The 22,130-nt window shown below is 39.4% G+C and overlaps 3 protein-coding genes across 4 annotated transcripts; 2 read left to right on the top strand and 1 right to left on the bottom strand.

Moving 5' to 3' along the window:
- The first annotated feature begins 711 nt into the window (after nucleotides 1–711).
- On the top strand, nucleotides 712–8,205 carry LOC137184172 (solute carrier family 35 member E2A-like). 2 transcript variants are annotated; one of them, XM_067591596.1, is made up of 9 exons: nucleotides 712–1,017; nucleotides 1,401–1,858; nucleotides 2,615–2,750; nucleotides 2,967–3,094; nucleotides 3,406–3,526; nucleotides 3,600–3,653; nucleotides 3,755–3,827; nucleotides 4,038–4,183; nucleotides 5,825–8,205. In XM_067591596.1, exons 2-9 carry the CDS (start codon nucleotides 1,579–1,581, stop codon nucleotides 6,051–6,053), a joined length of 1,167 nt encoding a protein of 388 aa, XP_067447697.1. In that variant the 5' UTR covers nucleotides 712–1,017; nucleotides 1,401–1,578; the 3' UTR covers nucleotides 6,054–8,205. The 2 variants fall into 2 exon arrangements, with proteins under 2 accessions (XP_067447697.1, XP_067447699.1); XM_067591598.1 differs by having other exon boundaries at nucleotides 712–1,036.
- Nucleotides 8,206–9,526: 1,321 nt separating this feature from the next.
- LOC137184171 (solute carrier family 25 member 45) lies at nucleotides 9,527–13,341 on the bottom strand. The gene is made up of 8 exons (XM_067591595.1): nucleotides 13,259–13,341; nucleotides 12,535–12,699; nucleotides 12,004–12,060; nucleotides 11,854–11,897; nucleotides 11,701–11,772; nucleotides 11,410–11,598; nucleotides 10,499–10,733; nucleotides 9,527–10,297 (listed from the first exon to the last, which is right to left on the bottom strand). The coding sequence occupies exons 3-8, from the start codon at nucleotides 12,038–12,040 to the stop codon at nucleotides 10,017–10,019; spliced, it is 858 nt and encodes a 285-aa protein (XP_067447696.1). The 5' UTR covers nucleotides 12,041–12,060; nucleotides 12,535–12,699; nucleotides 13,259–13,341; the 3' UTR covers nucleotides 9,527–10,016.
- A 3,086-nt stretch (nucleotides 13,342–16,427) lies between these two features.
- On the top strand, nucleotides 16,428–21,576 carry mad2l2 (mitotic arrest deficient 2 like 2). Its single transcript, XM_067591594.1, has 8 exons — nucleotides 16,428–16,782; nucleotides 18,541–18,659; nucleotides 18,771–18,842; nucleotides 18,942–19,042; nucleotides 19,155–19,249; nucleotides 19,552–19,625; nucleotides 21,043–21,135; nucleotides 21,308–21,576. The coding sequence occupies exons 1-8, from the start codon at nucleotides 16,743–16,745 to the stop codon at nucleotides 21,344–21,346; spliced, it is 633 nt and encodes a 210-aa protein (XP_067447695.1). The 5' UTR covers nucleotides 16,428–16,742; the 3' UTR covers nucleotides 21,347–21,576.
- The last annotated feature ends 554 nt before the right edge of the window (nucleotides 21,577–22,130 follow it).

Below are 22,130 nucleotides of genomic sequence, written 5' to 3'. Positions count from 1 at the left end.
GGCCTTTTGTGTTTTTTACGAGTTTTGCGGCCACACTATAGTTTCTTCTACACACTTGGAAGGGAAGGGGGAGAGGAGGGGTGTTCAGTTAGTAGCAATCTGCACCTTCACTGCTAGATGCCACTAAATTCTTCACACTGGTCCTTTAATGGTGGAATTAATACTGTTTTGAATATTAATATCAGTATTAGTACCTGTATTCATAATATACACTTAGTTATATGAATATCATTACGGTTGCCTTGATGTTAGTTGAGTTTGTTGACACAAATTTATTTAGTATGAGTGTTCACACCCAAGGGGAGACATTAAAACTCTGCCATACTTTTCTGTGAAAGTCTCATTTAAATCATTGTGCATTTAAATAGTTTTTATTTACCACAAACCAGCTGACCCACAAGGCTTAAAAGAAGACCTTGAAGGCATCATTTTTGAGCATCATCTGTTTTGTTTCGGGGCAGCTGTGTCAAGTTCACGTCAGTATTACCAGAAATACGTTAATAACATTATGCCAATAAAAGTACATTTTTTTTATTCTGGTGAAAGGTGAATAAATTTAGTATCAAGTCTCTCTCAAAATTAAAAAATCCATGTTTAAAACCGTGTCAAAGTGATTATTGCTATAAAAGTACATTTGAACTCCCGCTGAATTTTCCATAAAATGACCAAATGGTTTGGTGCTGAACATTTTAATTTGAAGGTTATGACGTCACTGTGTTGCTGTCTCGGGGCGGGTTAGCTTCACAGCGTTAGCAGCCACGTCCCGACAGCACAGACACAGACAGAGAGGTAAATCTGTGTGTGCAGTGGGTGTCGTTTCTATTGACTCTCTCGCACGTTGTGAGCTATCATGGCTGACAGCACGGCTGGTTTTTCATCTTCCATGTTTTCATAAACGAACAGCAGCTAGCTAAACGTCAACGTGCAACTTCCTCCTTTTATATCGCGCACTGTTGTCTCGGTGGACAGCTGTGTTTGTTTCTCGGTGCCAACTGCAACGTCCAGATTCACTACGGGGTAAGAGTCCATCTTCTCGGTAAGGTTACAGTCTGAGGCTGCCTTGTGATCTTTGCAAGATAAACTTTAAAGCTTTCAGTTCAAAAGTGATGTACGTTGTTGGCAGTTAAGAGAGAAGCTCGCGGCGTATTTGGGCAGCGTGAGACATCAGATAGCACAGATTTATGTGAAAGTTCCTGCAGGTTCATGTTCAGATTTGATTCACCTGTTTATCTCTCAGTCTTCTTTCTTTAACATACATAGTCGGACAGTATGACTTTCACAGGAGAATCTCTGATAATGATGAGTGTTTCAGATGTTAGTTAAGATTAAAAGTTAATAGTTTGCAGCAGCGATGTAGTAAACAATATATAATAATTTAATAATATTTTTCTGCTTTCCAGGTGCTGCAGGCGGGACATCAATACTTGAAGCATTCCCAGCAGCCCAGCAACTGCAAGACTGATCAATCACTTGACCGATTAGAAGATGGACTAACCATCAAAACTCTCATTAAGACGCCTCACCTCCCTTTAATTTCCCTCCTGTTGGGCCCCTGGGGCCCCTCAGGCAACAGGGGTGATGACGGGCGGCAGGCAGACTGCCAGGTACTCGCTGTGGCGTTTCCTGTCACCGTTCCGCAACGTCCAGGAGCGAGTGGTGCTGGCCCGCAGCGAGAGCCTGCCAGGGGAGCAGGTGCTGAAGATCACAGTCACAGAGACCACGGTGATCGAGGCGGAGTCCGGGGTGTGGAACTGGCGATCCCTGACCTACCTGGGCCTCTGGTACTTCTTCAGCTTCTGCACCCTGTTCCTCAACAAGTACATCCTGTCACTGCTGGAGGGGGAGCCCAGCATGCTGGGTAAGGAGAGGGAATAATATACTTCTGCTAATGCTAATAATAATATTAAATAGACTAAACATGGTATAAAAAAGATATGTTAGTGGTTTGTATGTTTTTGTGATTAGCAAACTTTTTAAGGTCCATATCATTTATAAAGCAAGTATTTAGATTGACTTCTTACCCTGCAGGCATGAAAAGCAACTTGCAGAAACATGCAATTTTCTTGAGACAGGAAATCTGTCTCTTTATTTTTTCCTTTCTCTTTTTTTGTACGTCTGGTTATGCAGTTATGACCTGAGACGGTTCTGAAAAAACTCTGCTGGTGCATTCAGGGACACTGCCTGTCAGATGCCAAGCATTTTAATGCAAGAAACATCCACGTTCAGGTCACCTTTTTCACAATGACCACACACGCTTCCTTCTGGATCTGACTTTTCCAACAACATAATAGTCATTAATTCAATTTCTGAACATTATACTGATCCTGATAATAATGTAACTGTGAAGGAAAAGATAAATAATTAAAGATGGATTTCCTAACCAAAGCATTTTTAAGTCTGTAAGTTGATTTTTTTTTTTTAGTTTGTAGTTCAATGAAATAAATGGAAACCATTTCCTGTGCCTGTGTGATACACTTGTAGAGCTTCTAGCTTTATGGGTCCAGCTGTGGAAAAAACTGGGCAAAAGTAAGTATTAGGTTAAAGTAGAAGCTGAAGGACCTCAAGGAGTTGATTTGACATTCATGCTGCAGGTGTGTCTTCATGTGGTCCACAGGTGCTGTTCAGATGCTCTCCACCACCATCATCGGCTGCCTAAAGATGTTTGTGCCCTGCTGCCTTTACCAGCACAAGTCTAGGACCGAGTATCCCTCCAACTTCATCATGATCATGCTGTTTGTTGGACTCATGAGGTGGGTTCTCTCTGGTGGATTACCGTACTTATGTATAATAATGCTTAAACACATATGTTTCTTTATACACGCATGTATCAACAGCTCAGCGAGTAATTACTCAGGGATTTACAAGCCAAGACAGTTTTTGTGTTGCAACCAAATTGCAAACCCAGCCCTGATTTCTTGTTTTTCTTTAAATCCAGTATTGACATCATCTTTGTCTCTATTGGTCAGGTTCACCACTGTGGTTTTGGGCTTGGTGAGCCTGAAGAATGTGGCGGTGTCGTTTGCAGAGACGGTGAAGAGCTCAGCACCCATCTTCACTGTCATCATGTCCAGGCTGATCCTCGGGGAGTACACAGGTAGAGGACACACTCTTTTCATGGGATTTGTTGACAATAAGAAAAATGTAGAACAACATCAGGCGTGTCTTTTAATGTAAATCTGATGTTTACTTGATAACTGTACTATGAGAGAGCTGTTTATTTCAACCCATGTTCCTAATCTGAAAGAATTGTTTCACTTCACTTCACAACACTGCGAGTCTTGGCATTAATGTTTGAAATGTGGCCATACCAGTACGACAGCCATGGCGACATCAGGTCATGTGATACCCGGTTATAGTTGAAGTGTCTTATTTCGTTGTACGTGCTGTTTGCTGTCCCTCCTGCAGGGCTGTGGGTGAATCTCTCCCTCTTCCCCATTATGGCCGGCCTGGCCCTCTGCACAGCCACGGAGATCAGTTTCAACATGCTCGGCTTCTCCGCCGCTCTCTCCACCAACATCATGGACTGGTACTGCAGCACTGAACACAGCTATTCCACTGCAGCGTTACGTGTGTACTTAACCTGTTATCTCTGATCTCAGTTTACAGAACGTATTCTCTAAAAAACTGTTGAGCGGAGACACATACAAGTTCAGGTAAAAGGCCGTGAACCCTTCTATTTGCAATATACCTGTAACATGACATACTGACATGCTATTAAATGTTTGTTATACACATTCTAATTTAATTGTTTCAGCCCTCCAGAACTGCAGTTTTACACCAGTGCAGCAGCACTCATCATGCTCATACCTGCCTGGGTGTTCCTCTTGGTAAGTCAACACGTTATTATTATTATTACACTTATTGTTGTCTTTAATTACACTAAGAATTTCTATCAGATGTTAAAAACACAACTTACAGAAGGAAAAAAGCAGGAATCAGTAAAACAGATTTTTAGATAGTTCATTAATGAAGGTTCAGGTTGAAGTACTGTTTGTGATGTTAATGATGTACGTTGTCGCTCTCCGGTATGTTTCCAGGACGTACCGGTGATTGGGAAGAATGGACGGAGCTTCATCTTCAGTCAGGATATTATCCTGTTGCTACTTTTCGATGGCGTCCTGTTCCACCTGCAGAGTGTCACTGCCTATGCTCTCATGGGAAGGATTTCTCCCGTTACTTTCAGGTAGGAAGTCGGCCAAAAAAAACCCCAAACATTATTATCTGTCCAGACACTGTTAACAATGTGTTATCATTCCCTACTTGTGACCAAACTTTTTACCAGCTGATAAGATTAATGTTGAAGGCTAAGTAAACACTGTGGTCACTTTATTAGGTACACCTGCTTATGCTGACAACACTCCCTTTTACCTCCAGTACAGCAGATTTCTTGACAAGGTTCAGCAAAATGCTGGAAATTGTCCATGTATACTAGAGCGCAGCATGCTGCATCTGCAGATTTTACAGCCATACGTTCATGCTCCAAATCTCCAAATCTCAAAGGTCCAACATGCTGCTGTTTGTCCAGGCTATTGGACTGAATTAAAATCACTGTCATCGCTGTCTGCAGCCACCTTGAAATCATTTGTGCTTGCACCTGGACAGCAACATTGCTTATGTATGCTGTGGCATTTATATAATGCTCAACTTATATTAGCCTAATGAGTGCCTCGAAACCAGCACCCACGCCATTAAATCACTACCATGGATCCATCCTGCCTATGCCAAATTCTGACAATCATAACAAACAATCAGCATGTTTCAGCAGAAACTGATTCATTTGCTGTGATGATCATGTGCCCACTGCAGCCTCATCTTTTAGTTGACAGGAAAGGTACCCAGACGTGGTCTTTTTTGCTGCATTACCCCCCCTTGAACGTTCGGGTTAAATGTTTGCTATAAGATGAGGTGCAAGGTAGCATTACGCTGGCAGGGAGGTATGCTGGAAAAATATGCAGCCAAAAAATTTGCTCCAAAAAAACCCAAAATGAAGTAAAGAAAAACATGGATGGAAAAACTTTTTGTGTTTTTCAAAGAATTACTCAATAAGTGAGAAACAGTTTGATTATGGCTTTTACAACAGCATGTCTTTTAATATATAGTACCAGCCAAAACTTTAGACTCTCTCATTTTAGACAATGGGATAGTGTGTCCAAACTTTTGACTGGTACTGTATTTTTACCACTAAGTACATCTTAAACATTTGATATTGTGACTATAAATTAAATAAAGAAAACAAAAAAAAGGTGTGTCAGAAACGTCCACCTTCTTTTTAAACAAAAGGGTTTAGCGTGTAGGTAGTGCGGCAGTTGGTGCTTCCTACCAATGTCCATAAACCCTCTACACATCGCAGTGGAACAGGTCTTAAACCAGTCTGTCTGATTCCCACTAAACTTGCTAATTGACAATGTGCTATGTGAGATGTTGGGGCCACCACATCTGGTAAGAGCAGTCCCAGTGTGTTTATAGTCAGTTGGAGTACACATCTGGCCCGTTTTAATGTACAGAACAGTAACTAAACCTCTCGACCCTGACTGCATGCTGTATATATTGAGTTGCAGCCACATAATTGGCTGTTTGGAAGAGCTGTGAGTTAATGAGCAGGTGCATCACATAAAGGAGCAACTGGGTGCGTTAATAAACTGACCTCAGATGGCACCATTAATGTGGGCCGTGCTGCTGTGTGAAAGCAGCTCAGTAACCTGTTAAAAATGGGAGTGAGCCTTGAAGCTTAACTATATTTTTCATTACAGATCTTACAGAGGCCATGAATTTTTTTAATATTTGAGGTTAATGCCAACAGTAACGGACCTCATCTCTCCTTCAGTGTTGCCAGTACAGTGAAACACGCCCTGTCGGTGTGGCTGAGCATCATCGTCTTCAGTAACCAGATCACCCTCCTGAGCGCCACCGGCACCGCCCTCGTGTTTGTCGGGGTCTTCTTGTACAACAAAGCCAGACAGATCCAGAGGCGAACTTTACAGGACATGGCTGCCGAGCAGAACCACAAACCACTATTGCAGGACCAGGACTTCCAAGCCTCTCAGTCTCACTGAGGACTCAGTACTTAAGATTAAAATGCTGCCTGAATTGGGATCAAGGTATTCTAAATGATGTTGAGTGATTTGTTTGTTTTTCAGTGAGTACACAATCCAGTTATAGAGGACCCACTCCTGTTTTTGTTCCAGTTTCCATTTAGCGTCATGTCTTATGTTTGAAAGTAAACTTTGGTGACCGGCTTGGTAAAGGTCAGTGTCTGTTTGACCAAGCCGTCACTAGTCCTGTGGAACAGTATACACAGTATGTCTAACCTGATTAGCTACTTAAACTTGATTCATCCTTGATCTTTTGCTTTATCTAATATCTGTCAGTACAAAGGAGAAGCTCAGGGTGTCCTTCAGCTTTTTGAAGGAAGTGACTTCTGTAAGCGTTTTGTCTTACATTTGCATTCCAGAGTGTGCTAGTTTATCTCATCTGTGGTACTTCAAGCTGCTGAATGTATGCTATTATGTATATCTGTAAAGCATTGAAGCTGAACATTTAAAATGTGTGATGGTTTAACCAACACTGTATCATACAATGTAAAATGTATCTTAACTGCATCTGAATATAAGATGTGAATAGGGCACCAATGTCTGAGATGGGAGGCCTTTTGAAGGCTCGTCCAGACAAAGCTTAAACTGGCCGTTTGACACATTTTTTTTAACAATGTGTGAAACATTTGAAAAACCACATACTGCATTCTAGGAATGCTAATCCTCTACCATGGACTGTTTTTGTGGGTGTATGTAGGGTTTACTGTACCTCTCTTCTTTTTTTGGTCTTTGTAAACTGACGCTTCAACCCCAAACAGGAAAAGGGGCTTAGAGACCAAATGAATGATTGTCCTGCTGTTTATTACACATTTATAATCTTAAAGGAAAATGGTTTATTACAACTTTGGGCTCTGTTTTTGTTGTTCAGACAATCAAACTGGTTGTAAACAAACACCAGGGGTTAGTTTAGGTTTTTGGAAGAAAATCACATCAATGACAAACCAACTTCCCAGTTGAACTTTGACCTCTCATATACCTCTAGTTGTGTTGCATACTCTCAGTTTTCCTGTGGAAAGACGGATTAACAAAAGAGCAACAAAGATAAAAGTTGTAATAAACTATAGCTTCCCTTTAAACTATAGCCTCATGGCACATGAATTAAAATAGGTTCAGGCCCTCTATCCATGTATAGTAGTAGGATGTAATGTCAAACGTACGTCCCTGGTGATGTCACTGTGACATGGTGTCATCTCTGTGAGCAATCCTGTGCCTGTTGCTACTTTCAAACAAAGAGCATACAGTGACTCTTCATGAACACATTCATGATAAGAGTTGGGACCACAAATTGAAATTCAGGTTCAATTATGTTTCCGGTGCTTCCTGTTTAGTCCCTTATTGTCATTACAGCTTCTGTGGTGAATATGAATCTTCTTCCACATACGTCTTTCTTCCATAGAAACACATCAGTGCCACACTAACATCTTGCCAAAACAGCCGCATGGTGCCAATAATCTGACATACGTCTGAATCTTATTATGCTCATACTGCTCCAAACTTGCTGCTTCTCATCTCCTGCTCTTCTCATGTGTGCACCAAGGTGTGGCTTCTTCTCGTTTTTCTGAGGGCAATGACTTGACAAAGTCCATCAGGCATCTGATAGGACGAATCCATGTTAATCATTGGTTGGGTTCGTTTTTTTTGTTTGTTAGCATTTCGTAATGCTTTACTTTTGCTGCAGTTTCGTGCCTCAAGAAGCAGTTTTTTCTTTTCTGCATCCAAACCAGAGGGATCGTCTGACTTGAACATAATTTATTTATTTATGTTTAAAACATGGTTATTTTCTGTTATTGTTGATTTTTTTTTCTGTCAAGTGCTTAGGAAAACCACATGGCGACATTTGAAAACTGATGTCTTACAAATATGTGTCTTTTTACACTAATCTTCCATATTAAGTCTTTCAAATGCTGCTTCAAGCTAAAAATGTTGTTTTTCTGTGTATTTTCATCGTTAAAGGTTCAGTAATGGAAAATGTTAAGCTAGCAGAGAGCAGTTATGAACTGTTATATTTGATAATGTGCAAATCAGAGATGTAAAAATATTCAATGATGTAAATCATGAGGATGTAATGATGTTCAGTGGTTGTACAGAAAATTAAAGTATTTTCTTTTCAGCACATTGTGTAGCATAATTTGCAAGAGCAGTCAGCCAGTATTAACAGTGATCTCATGTTTCATTGTTGGTTTACATTCACAGTAGTATCCTGATTGTAATAAGGTATTGGTGATAACTTACTTATCTAATGCCATATGTGCTGTTTATCCTACAATTTCACTGTTGAGGTTGATCATATTTTTTACCTTAATTCTCAAAATAGTATTTTGAGAATTAGTATTTTTTTGGGCCACTTGGGTTCAGCAGTTAGCTTATTTACACAGGAGGCACACATAAAGTAATATTAGTATTTATTTGGAGTCATATTTGTGTCCACCAAACCAATGTATGTTCAAAATTCTGTTTAGTCTCCATTAACTCCATTTACTAGCTGCTAAATGCTTAACAATGTTCACCATCGTCGTTAGCTTTGTCTGCTGTTTGGTGCAGGGCAGGTTGTACCATGTCCACAGTTTATCAGAGCTTTTTCTCTGAAGAGAGCTGCTGACTGCGGCCAGAAACAACGTTGATGAGAGCAGGGACAGTGAACTAAAATCAACCTGACAACCAAAACATTAAGCTGAAAGGCAATAAAAAGCTCTAGAGCTGAGGGGAATTGCAGAGTTTTCTCTGGATTCATTACTACGAGTGACCCCTTTCACATTAGTGATTTGATTTATTCTCAATTTAAAAAATGTTGATTACAGTAGCTTTGACTCAAGGTCCACTTGCTAGGTTTTAACTTGCCACCACCTGTAACATAATATATAAGCCCTCCTACACAGAGTGCAATTATTAGCAAAAAGGTTGAGAGAGAAAAAGGTGCACCGTGTCTTGAGGGTCACTCAGGGTCAGGGACTGGGTACAAAGAATTGACGCTGACAATCTCATCCTGACTTAAGACCAAGACAAACACTGCAAACTCACCAGGGACAACTTGTCCCAGAGTCAATACTTAACACAAAACATTCAACACCTTCTATGCTGGTGCAACCTGAAGACAGGACCCCTGTTTGAAGAGGAAAACTGAAGTGGTGTAAACAACAAGGATCCTGGAACGGACACCGAATGAACACTTGAAACTTTCACATCAACAACATGAGCTGTCTCTAACCTACCTCAGTTAGAGCAACAGCAGAGGGATCCCTCGTCCAGGAGGAACACCAAACACATGTAATATGCTCCCTGTGTGCAGAATAGAAGCAGACTGACACAAAGACTGAATGAACAATGAGTTGAGCCAAAACATGAAGAGACTTTCTGATCTTTGACAAATTTTTGCATGCAGGAAAAAAACACTACAATCACTCACTGGACCAGTCACCAGAATGAAATCAACCACATTCTTTGTATTGTTTGTTTATTAGGAAACCCATCACTGTTTGTGTCCAGTTCATAGGAATAACATGCTTTAACAATAGAAAAGAGTGTAGTGAAAAACATTAAGAATTCAGTGCTGTTGTCAAACATTTACATTCACATAGTCAAGTAAAATGAATTTGAGTCCCAGCACACATGAGCAGCTTAACATCCTCCATCACAGAATACTGTTCAAGTCACAGGAGACTCAGCTGGAGCCGAACTTTGTAGATTTAATGGTTCAGTTAGTGTGTTCAGGTTTCTGACACTATCTGGATGAGAGCTGACCTATTCCACAGATTTAAAAGAGTTCAAAACCAGTATCTCAGTATTAATCATTAAAGTGTTTAAACCAGACAGTTTCAACTGATAACGTTTAGTAACCCTGAGAATGTCTGACCTACATCTACATATCACTGGAAGATCTTTCTTTTAGCAGGGAAGGAGTGTATCTGTACACCATCAAGAGTGAGGTCATCTTGCCGGCGGAAAGAAAATCTTCATCAGACTCTCATAGGCGAGGAAGGTGACAGCATTGACGGGAAAAGCTCTCACGCTGTTCAGTAGGAGGCCTTTGAAAAAGACCCTCACTCCTTCCTCTCTGACGCTCACTCTCATGCAGTGGAGGACCCCGCTGTACTCCCGGCCCCCGGCCCCTGACATCTGGAGCCGGGCTTTCATGACATCCATGGGCGTGGCGAAGGCCCAGGTGACCACGCCCGCAACACCACCTGCCATCAATATTGCGAATGTACCTGAGGACAGAAAAGTGTAGAGATCAATATAATCTTGTAAATTATGCATGTACAGCAAAATTACTGCAGATTAAATGAAATCTGAAACATCAAAACTTACAACATATTATCTCCTCATTTTGATTTAAAGAGTTGAGTTGTTTTTATCAATGACCCTTCATATTTGACAAACTACCCTGTTCACAGTCACGGTCAACTGACCTGGCTGCTTGCCACTCTCGGTCAGAGCTTTACGAGTGATCTCGTAAGGCAAAAAGTAGAGTCCATAGCAGGGGATGTCCCTCAGTGCGAGGGCCAGCCCTCCTCTGAAGAGGCCCCTGGGTCCCTCCTCCTTTAGGATGACAGCAACACAGTGAACAGGTCCGCGGTATCGGGTAGCAGTGGTTTGACCCTGCAGACGCACCTTCACCAGGTCAATGGGTGCACAAACAAAAACCTGAGAGCAGACAATTTTAATGGGTCAGTTCACTCAAATTATGCCTGATTTAGTTTTAGTGTTTAACCTTTAATTGTAGTCAGTATTTTTTTTTTGACAATAAGCTTTTAAAAATAAATCACCTTAAAGGATAATGATGGTGTTTCTTACTATTAAAAAGCACCACAAGACAGACCAATCATGAATTGATCCGATTTACAAATATTATTATATCTAATATCTATATAATCCTCTGTGGCATAGAACTCAATTGTTGTCACAGGACTACTGAAATCAAACCAATGAGCCTCACTGCACTGGCTGACATGTTCTTCATTACTTTCTGAATACTGACTGTCATGAAATTTGATAAGTTCTTAAGATGATGATGATTATGAAGATTACTTGATTTTCATGAACCTTTCCTCCAGCACCTGGATCAAGTCAAACCTTAGATTCTTTACAGTATTCTAACTAAAATGTTTGTTTTGTGTGGTCTAATGAACATCGTGACCTCTAGAGGTCAACATCACTTTACATTTTGATCCTTTTTTTAAACATCTAAATTCTCCTTGGAGCTCCTCTTCTCTTCACCTTTCCTTTAGTAGGTGAGGAACATGCTCAGTTTTATATCTGCACCTACGGCTCTGAGAGCTACCTCGGATGAAACCAGCCAGTGATCGTCAAGTGTTCTTACCTGCACCAGGCCCGAGAAGCAGCCGGCAGTGAAGACGTGTGCAGCCGAGGCCGGTTTGCCTTGGCTGCGGTCACTGCGCTGAGACTGAGTTAGGTAATCTAAAGCATTACTGTAAGAGCCAAACACAACGGAGCTGACGAGGCCTGTGGTTAGCATCGGGAACGCCATGCCCTTGAAGAATCCATGGAGCTGATATGATAAAGGAATAATAAACAGATAAATAAGTACACATTAGTTCTTACTGTTTGCTGGGGAAGCTTCTGGTGTAATTAAAGAGCATGTGACACCTACCCCTTCATGAGCGTATGTTTTAGCCACACAGTGAAATATCCCTTTATACACACTCTGAGCCTGCAGACGCACCTACAAATAAAACACAAGGTGTCAGAAAAAGTGAGTTTTATACCTTTTGTCATTTTAATGGCATTCAGTGTGTCTTGCAACCTTCACAGTGTCCAATGGATGTCCAACAGCCAAACCCACAGCACCTGAAATAATAAACAAGTTATTCCTCCACATGTATACAAATAAATTATCTGTTGTCACAAATTAAACTGTTTTTGTTGTTGTTGTTGTTGTTGTTGTTGTTGTTACCCGAGATGCTCCCAGCTAGGAATTCCCAAAAAGACATGACTTGTAGGATTTCAAAACCTGCAAACAAGAGCATTGTGGTTTTGACCTGTTCAGAGATAACCTGAGATGAAGCTTTACAGCTGCTGTAAAACCAGCAGAGTGGTCTGACAAGCCAAGGACACATATATAACTAACTAAGCTGTATGTTTACATCAAATTAAGCTCTAATATGATAACAATCCTGCTACACTAAAAGAGAATGGCTTTTTAACACATTTAGTGTATTGTATTTTTTTCCAAGCCTACTTTGTTGAGGATTTAACTAACATCACATGATAGAGTTCGAGCATTTTGCACAACTCTTCATTTGACTTTGCCTCCGTTTGTGTTTAGCGTGTCCAGTGCAGCTTCAAAAAACATTCCGTGTAAACCCCGTTGCACACGCAGATTATAATCGTGTATCATTTGCATTAAATCGTGCAAGAACAATAATGTATCATTTGCATTAAATCGTGCAAGAACAATACTGTTAAATTAGACAACCTGACCTACCTTTAGTCAAAGTCACATCATGGTTAGAAGAACATCTTCAGCCGAGTCCTGATCACCGTTCAGCTCATGACTGATGATCCCTGCTGACTGGTGTTATGCAGACTTCTGTCTGCCCGCCGACAAGCGCATGCACCTCGCGGGAGCGCGCACAGCAAAAGTGAAAAACTGCAGACGTTGTAATGATTTTTAAGGCAAAGTACTATTTAAAAACGATATAATCTTCTTTGTCATGATAAATGATCTTAAGGTTTAGAGTAGGAACGTTTAGAGTCATCAGTGTTTCATTAGACTCAGTAGTAGCATTTCTGATAGGATTGGTCTGAAATTTAGCGTTTTGACTCTACAGTGTGAATTTCATTCAAAGACTCACCTGGTCAGAGAAAGGAGGGGATACATATCTTGGCAGGTAACTAAGACACCACCACCATACTGTAACTTTATTTCTGGAGATTTATGAATCAAATGGTTTTTTACCAGAAAATACTTTATTTGAGTGCATCAAAAACACATGAACAACGAAAAGTTCGCCCTCAGAAATATTGAGAGATATCAAGAAAACCTTGTAAATTTCAGACCAATTGTATCAAGGAAATGCTGCTACTGAGTTTGATAAAACATTGATGACTCTAAACGTTAAAAAAAACTACAGACTTCAGATCATTTATCATGATTGATAAACCTGACAGAGACGGTTATATCGTTTTTAAATCGTACTTTGCCTTACCTTGCCTTCGCCTTTGTGCCCACTCTACTCTGCCTCTGATTGGCTGACCCTGATATTCTTACCCTCATACTAACCAATCACACTTCTCATGTCTAAATCTAACCAACCCAACCAACGAAGGTAACGAGTACTGGCCAATCAGAGGCAGAGTAGGGCGGGACATGACTTCGACATCCTAGGAAAAATATATAAAGGACACCATTTCCTTTTTGATATGGTGTCTTTTCAAAAATTAAGTTAGTAAATTATTACCACGCGTTCAACCAAATTTAGTAGGCCAGACTAAACAAACATTCTTTAAACAGCTGATCTACTATATAAAGACACACATTATTATACTGTGGTACTGACCTGTACCACCTACTATTGTATAATTTTATGTCAATGCCTTAAAAGTTAATTTGATCTATTTCATTTCAAATTCCATTTTATTCTCCTTATTGGAGCAGAATATGGAGCAACAGAACTGAACTCAGATCAGGATATTGTTATCATTCCCTCTGCTGACAAAGTCCAGAAAAATGTGCACAGGAAATTGCTCTTAAAAACAGTATCTTTTTCATTTTGTACTTAGAAAAATGTCTTTACATAGGTCTAGAATGGCAAATTCTGGGGTTGTGCGGTGTATGGAACACAGAATCTTGCCTTTTTAACAATTAGTTTTCTACAAAATCTTAATCTACAAATAGGCTCTCTCAGATACACTTACATGCAAGTGATTTGACTTTAAAGACTATTTTGTTGTTCTTCTGCTGCTGTTTCTGCCAATAGACTGTAGACTTATATGCAAGTGATTTTACTTTAAAGCGTATTCAGTAGTTGTTGTTAATTGAAACTCACTGTAGTCCTCACTGTTAGTAGTCGGTTACACAATTGTGTGTTGAGTTGTACATTTTGCCCTTTGTGGTAAAACTCTGTAAGTATGCCACTTGTGAAAAGTGTAAATTAACAGTAATGCACATCCCTAGTTGTAGAGACTAACTAACATGTGCAGTTCTCTCATGACATGGCTTGCCATTGTACCCTTTTCTCTCGTGTTTTAAGTGCTTCTTTCATGGTGACTGACTTGTGACTTAATTGACTTTTCTTGCTTGACGTTTAGCATTGACTTGACTTGGCTTACTTGAGTCTAAGTCACAGTGACTTAAGACTTGCTTGAGCCTTTAAGGTTAAGACTTGACACTTGCTTGTGACTTGCACATGTGTAACTTACTCTCACTTCTGATATTTGTGAACATGAACTACTTCCTCACAAAGCCACAAACCAGAGACGTAAGACTCAAATTTGACATTGGTCGATGTCTACAGAATTACTTTGTAAAGCAATCAGTAAAAGGTAATTTTATGATATGTTCTGGTTATTAAACATCTTGAAATCTCATACATCTCAAATGGGGATCTGTATTGAATAGATTGCACAATATTGTAAAATGTCAGTAGAAAAATGTATATATTTATTCAGTGTCAAAGTTGATATAAAGGTACTTTTACATAGACCTTCTAGTTTTTGTACATTCAGAACTCCATATATTAATGTGAAATGTCTGTAGATATATTGGGGAGTTGTTTGCAATTATTGTCACATACTGTTTATATAAAGTAAACCCTATACATTTATGGGAAAAGCCTGAACATATATTGGATAGTTGCTTTTAAATACTATCAAATAATGTTTATATAAAGTAAACCTCATACATTTATGGGAAAAGCCTGTAAATATATTGGAGAGTTGCTTGTAATTACTGTCAAATAATGTCTATGTCTAAGATTACAGTATGAAAACAAGAGTCTTCATTTAAATTAGGTAATTTTAAGGTAGTTCTGCAATCTATTTCATTTTTTGTGCAGATTTATACATTTGTTTAACATTCTAGCAATGTTTTATAATTCTTTTTATTTTATAATGGTTGGACTGTAAAATGTAGACAATGTCCAAAGTAAATATCTTTATTTTTAAAATAAATCTCTGTAGAATAACTAAAGGTTTTTTACTGTTATTTGACGGTAAGTGTTTGGCAACTTTTGCTGCTAGACTTTTTATGATTTTTTTTTTTTACAGTGCAGTCTCAAACCCACAGTCATCAGCACACACTTTGTATCCTCCCTGCTGTACTGAATCAACGGCAGGCCTTAGTTGCATTCAGACCAAAATCAGCCTTGTTTTGAGGTTTTCCTTTTTGCTGATCTTCAACAAGTTTCAGTTAGATTGAGGTTCAATGAGTTGCTTGGCCACTCAACAGCATTCCTCTGTCTGTCTTGTACAACTCCTTGGTTGCCTTGTCTTTTTGTCTAGAATCATTGTCCTGTTGCACTCTGCTAAAACTGGGGGACTGTAAAAAATGTGCCAGGATTCTTTCACTGTTCATGCAATAACCTCGCTGTTTCATTTCAATCTCAGTGTCCTGGTGTAGAGCCGTAATAACAGTAACGTGTGTGACTGTCCACTGAATGTCTGTTGTTTAGTGTCAGCTACTGAGCACCAGTAGTGAAAGTGGGGCAAATACGACAAATATAAAAAAGTTACAACATTCATGTCAGTCAATCTATAGTCAGTATCACTTGTACAATAACCAAAAAGCTTAACATGTGAAAAAGCATATAGGCTGTGGTACATAAATCAATCATCCATCAATAATTGGCTATGTTAATGTTTGTTTTTGTTGTTGTTGTTGTTGTTTTAAATTTTCATCATTTTCATGCACCTGGCATCCACATGGGAGAGAATAGTGAGTGAATCAGGGCTGTGGAGCTCTGCGCAGCATCAATGCCAGTATGTTATCAGGATGCATCTGACCCATATGACATCACACAGGGATGAGTTGGGGTGTCACTCCAGGTGTGTTCATTTTTCTGTATGAAAGTGTAAAAGAGGAGCAAAGAAATAGATAAAAGAAAAGAAATGTTCTAAAAGTTTGGAAAAATGGCAATTTACAGGAAATGCTGCTTTGTCATTTTTAATCTCTAAATGGGACACATGTAAATAAAAAAATCATTTCAACTTCAGTAAATGCAACAAAAACCTGTACACGTCTATAACAGAAAATAAGTCCAAGAATTTTAATGTGAACATAGAATAATGTTTTGGTTTTTTGTAACATAGAATAATGTCTCAACAGTATGAGAGTATGAAACGTCATCACAAATGGACGGCTAGCAGCTTGTAAACAACGAGTGTTACGTCAATATGGTGCGCGGCAAAGCTTTGAATAGCTTTGGTAACGCTGAGGAAAAGCCGCGCTTCGGGTAGTGAGATGGATTTAATCCTCGGGTCGTTTTAAACTCCGTCTCTGAATGTTTACTCTTCTTCTGTAAGTCTTTTTAAAACTGCCATTTTTACTTTCGTCAAGCCAGACAGCAAAGGATGTCCAACAGACAACAGCCTCGAAGATTATGACGGCTTGACAGACTGCTGCTTTGCCAACGTTAGCTACCTAGAGTGAAAATTACACCTTTATTTCTGGTGACAGTTGTTGGGAGAGAAAATATGACAACTCTAACAAGGCAAGACCTCAATTTTGGACAAGGTAAGGCAACCAAACCAAACACAATGGCACCAAACGGTTAAACATCCTCCCTTACGCTGGTGTTTCGGTTGAACCAGTGACCGTGTTAATTGGTGACTTTCAGCCGAATGTGTCGCGGTTGTCGTGGTGTCGGGAGTTGTTTAAAAGACGAACAAAACATGTAGCTTCTTCTTCTTTTTCGTCTTCTTCTTCTTTGGATTTTGCATCATTTAAGTTGCATTACTGCCTCCCTCTGGATTTAATCATCCACTGTTGTCCAAATCTGTTACAGTCCTGTAATTAGTCCAAATTAAATATCAGTGTCCTCACACCAAAGCTGATCTTTAACCCTGGCCTCCACTCGTTCTGGCCTCTGTAGACCTGTCAGCATTGCCCTTCTTTCCACTTCATATTTCCTGCATGAAAGCAGGACGTGCTCCACTGTCTTTTTTTCCTCACACTGACTACAATGGCCAGTTGGGTGTTTTCCTGTGATAAAAAGTGCTCTATTCAGGTTGCTCTGACCAATTCTTCATCTATTTATAATTACTTGCTCTTTCCTGTTGATTCCACTATTTCTTACCACTCCTACTTTATTTTGTATTTCATATAAGTGTCTTCCTTTTATTGCACTATCCCAATGCTGTTGCCATTGTTTGATTATTTTCCTCCAGACTATGCTTTCCCCCTCTGAGTTTGAAAGTTTAATATTAATATCCTCATATTCTCTCCTGACTGCCTCCTTTGCTAACTTGTCTGCCGCTTATAACAGCTCATATATCTTGATGATTACTGCCTGATCCTGATTTAGAGCATGTAGGTGTCCTCCTAAAAGTCTTAAATTATCTTCAGTTAAATGTTAACAAAGTATATATTTGTCTGGACCTTTTTGTCTTGCATTATATATATTAAGTTGTGTTGCCAACAAGAAACATTCACATTTCTTCACTTATCTTTCCTTTTTTAAATCACTCACTTGAGATGAAACACTGAATTTTGTTGCAGTATCACTGATGGTCACAAGTTAAACAGATGGTAGGCTGGACCAACCGGTGACCACACAGTTTACACAATATTTAACCACAAACTGTACTTATAGCGTGTACACAATGACAGAGCAGGTTAAGTGGTTGAATATGGGCCACTTTCTGATTGAGGATAACGGTACAAAAATCCCAAAACAGACTATAGCTGCACTGTCAACTTACAGGCTACGTTTTGTTTCCCACGTTATAAGAAACGTTATGAGAGGTGAATGTGTCACAGTTTAACTTACATCAATGGTTAGCGTAGATAATAAACAAAGATGAGTATGTACTGATTAAAGTAAAATTGATGAGGCTTTTAGGAACCAGCTGCCGTCTCTACGAGTAACCATGACACATTCAGATGAAAGTCTCCAGTTAACACAGTCACTACTGAAACCGAAACACCAGGTCCCCAGCCTCTGATTTGTAAAACGTTGACAAAACCCAGTTGATATATTCACCAGTTTAATTTGATCCTCCCATAAGCAGATAACTTATCAACATAAATGTGATGCAAGTCATTTTCTGATTCATGAGAATACGCTGGTCAGTTCGGCCCAACATAATACACATCAGTGGTTTATTTTATATGTCTGCCTTACATGTTGGCACTTTGTGTTGCTTGTCATGACATTTAAAGCATCACTGAATTCCTGGTTAATTGGATGAAGTTTGCTGCAACATTCACTCAAGATGAGAATAAAGAGAACGTATGGGAGATCTTATTATCTAGTTTATTCCTCTTTTCCAGTGGTTGCTGACATCCTGTGCGAGTTCCTGGAGGTTGCCATTCATCTCATCCTGTATGTCCGTGAAGTTTATCCCTCAGGAATATTCCAGAAGAGAAAGAAGTATAATGTACCAGTGCAGGTACAGATGGATATATGTTGTATTTCTATTCTAACAGATTTAAGAAGCGTCTTACCTATTTGTATCTCTACAACTAAGTGGGCGTCTGTCTTTGGTGTGTTTATTTTCTAGATGTCATGTCACCCGGAGCTGAATCAGTACATCCAAGATACACTTCATTGTGTAAAGCCGCTAATTGAGAAGGTAAGACATGACTTGATGCTGACAGGTTAATTGAGGACGAACATGCATCACCTCTCGTCTACTTTTAAACACTGCTGAAGTTTTCTATGTTCTTCCCAGAATGATGCAGAGAAGGTGGTCGTGGTCATCATGGACAAGGAGCATCATCCAGTAGAGAGATTTGTGTTTGAGATTTCCCAACCACCACTGCTTTCCATCAGGTTTCCCCCTTCTTCTTTTTTTTATCAGTAATGAGTGTAAACAACACACTTATTTTGTGATACATTATCAGGGTGCTTGTTGTCACTAACTGCCTGTGGTTTCTTGTCACAGCTCAGACACATTACTGTCACATGTGGAGCAGCTGCTGAGGGCGTTCATCCTGAAGATCAGTGTGTGTGATGCTGTTTTAAATAATAACCCACCAGGTAATGTCACTGATGATTATTTGAGGAGTACATGGAGTTTATGAATCAGTTAGAGCACCTGTGAGGCTATGTCCAGGGTATAAAAGTCTTCTGGGTCTTAAACAAGTCTCTGTAGGCAACTTCTTTACACTATCTGTGCTGAAAGTCCTGCTGGTAGAAGCACTGAATATAAAGTATTAGAGGAGAATTAAGCCTTTCATGACAACAACTTTGTTGTGAGGGAGATGGTATGGCACCTTTAAGATATTCAGGTGGGAGTTTACATGAATCATTTATGTGACCTGCTGTTTTTTCTGTCACAGGGTGTTCATTTACAGTACTAGTACATACCAGAGATGCTGCTACACGCAACATGGAGAAGGTTCAAGTTATCAAGGTGAGGTTTTAAAACTCTGCAGACCCACACATTAACACATGTGGTGATACTAAGAGGAGCCAGTTTATTTCTTGGTGGGACTGTAATCAACTCTAAAAGCATGTAAACACACTATCTGAGTCAGAACAGGTGAATCACTACAGGCATCCGGTCAGAGAAGAGACTTCAATGAATTCTGGTCTGATGGATTTATTGACTACCAATAGGCATACAATCCTGTGATATATGGTTCTAAAGGAACAGAAACATAAGAATAAATTTACAATTGTATTATTATTTACTGTCACACTAAGCACACCTTGTGGGTGACATTAATTGCAGGCAAATGGGGGTTATTTCTCTCCACCACAGTAACCTTAAACCACCGTGTGAGATAAACTATATCTTAATATTAGGGATGCACGGTATTATCGGCACGTCATCGGTATCGGCCGATATAAGCTCTAAAATGAAATATCGGCATCAGCCAAAATGAACACTTTCTGCCATTTATGAGAGGACGATTTGTTGCCTTCTCCTCCGCCGCATAACTGTGCTATGTTCGGCTGCACAGATAGGAAACACTTTGGCTGACAGGATGTACCACTCTGTTTGGAAAAAAAAAAATCTTCTTTTTGGTTAATAATGGCGGTTGGCAACCAGTGTATTAGGTGTATTACCGCCAGCTTCTGCTCCGGAGTGTGGACCAAAGATTAATCCTACACATTAATCCTGTCTGTCTAATAAACTCAAAGAAAACTCCACTGCTCCACTCACTTGGCAAGTTCATTAAAGTTTTAATGCTGAGCTCCTGAAGTCCAGTCTTCCTAAATTCTTCCTTCATATATTGTCTTTCTTGATCATACTTAGTACAATCTATGAGTGCATGTGTAATAGTCTCCTCAGCCAGCTGGAAAAAAATATGTGTATATATCGGCATTGGCAATCGGCCACAATGAGTTGGAAATATCGGCATATCAGCAAAAAAATCCAATATCATGCATCCCTACTTAATATCTCAAACACAGTAAGGTACACATCAGCCTCCTGACAAAGTTTAGCTAATAACAATCTGCAACATCAAATGTGGGAATGACAATTAAGATGCATCATAAACGAGGAAAATACTCAACACAATTACCTTAATGATCAAGACCGTTGTTATCTAAATAAACTGGTTACTTAGCTCATAAACTACAAATCGTACACTAAAACGATAATGAACACGATACGCACAATTAGCTGCATGCACACAACACAAAACTGCAGCCATAGTAACTTTCTGGGCAGCTGTGGTCCTCACTCTTTGCTTGCCTTAACTGTGCAGGTTACTGAGAATAAAACTAATGAATAAAAGTACCCACCAGAGGGCGCCGTTCTCACACATAACTGCTGTAGTTGTGCCTTTTGTGTCACATTTGTGAATTTGCCTCTTCAGGATTTCCCGTGGATAGTTGCTGATGAACAGGAGGTCCACATGCAGGAGCCTAGACTCATTCCACTGAAGACCATGACATCTGATATAGTAAAAGTGAGTAGAAGGACAGCAATCAAATGAAATACACCAAGTCCCACTGATCAGATTAACACTCTGGGATACACTATGTTGACTGATTCATGTGATTTATGTTTTGTTTAATTGTCATTAATGTCATGTTTAAATTTGCCGTTATTGATATTTGGTTGTTTCTTGCCTTTAACAGATGCAGCTCTACGTGGAAGAGAGAGCCCAGAAAACGTAAAAAAAAAAAAAAAGTTTTTTGGGGTTTTTTTTGTTGTTGTTTTTTTTATATATATAAGAAAATTGGCTGCATGAGCCAATCTGAGACGACGTTGAAAAGAGCTTGAACAGTCAGAAAGGAAGATGAGTTTTGGGATTGAGAGAGTGAGATGCTCTTTGTTGAATGTTTTGGTGAAGTGCACACGTTAAGCTGCAGGTTAATTTCATCTGTAATAAAATCTGGTCCAGACAGTTTGTTGTCTGCCTCTGATTTGATTTCATTCCATACAAATATGTTTATATTCTTATTGACATGTAGTGTTTTTATTTTGTTTCTTTGTTTTGAACACAGACCATTTCCATTGGAAATGGAATTCCTTGGAAGTAGATACCAGATATGGGCTCAAATATTCACCACAAACAGCTTCAGTCTTCAAACCACTGGTACAGTTGTATCCAAAGTTTGGGCACCCCTTGACAAATAACATATTTCGTTGATTGTTTTAATTGAAAAGATGTAAAACAGTCTCTCTAGGATATGAAAAAATAACAATAACTTCAGCAAATTTTAATGCATAGTTACTTTTATGTCAAATTGAACAAAAATTTTAAAAAAATAACATTGTGGCTTGTGCAAAGTTTGAGCAGCCTACATGTTCAGTACTTAGTAACACTGTCACAGCTTGCAAACGCTCTTTGTAGCCAGCTTAAAGTCTTTCAATTCTTGTATTCGGGATTTTTCTCTTGTTCTTCCTTGCAAAAGGCTTCTACAGACAGCTGACAAATTAAAGGAAAAACCAACATAA

The sequence above is a fragment of the Thunnus thynnus genome, chromosome 6 (genome assembly GCF_963924715.1).
Source record: "Thunnus thynnus chromosome 6, fThuThy2.1, whole genome shotgun sequence".
Lineage (NCBI taxonomy): Eukaryota > Metazoa > Chordata > Actinopteri > Scombriformes > Scombridae > Thunnus > Thunnus thynnus.
The sequence above is the reverse complement of the archived record's forward strand: the minus strand, read 5'-3'. Positions and strand labels throughout refer to the sequence as shown.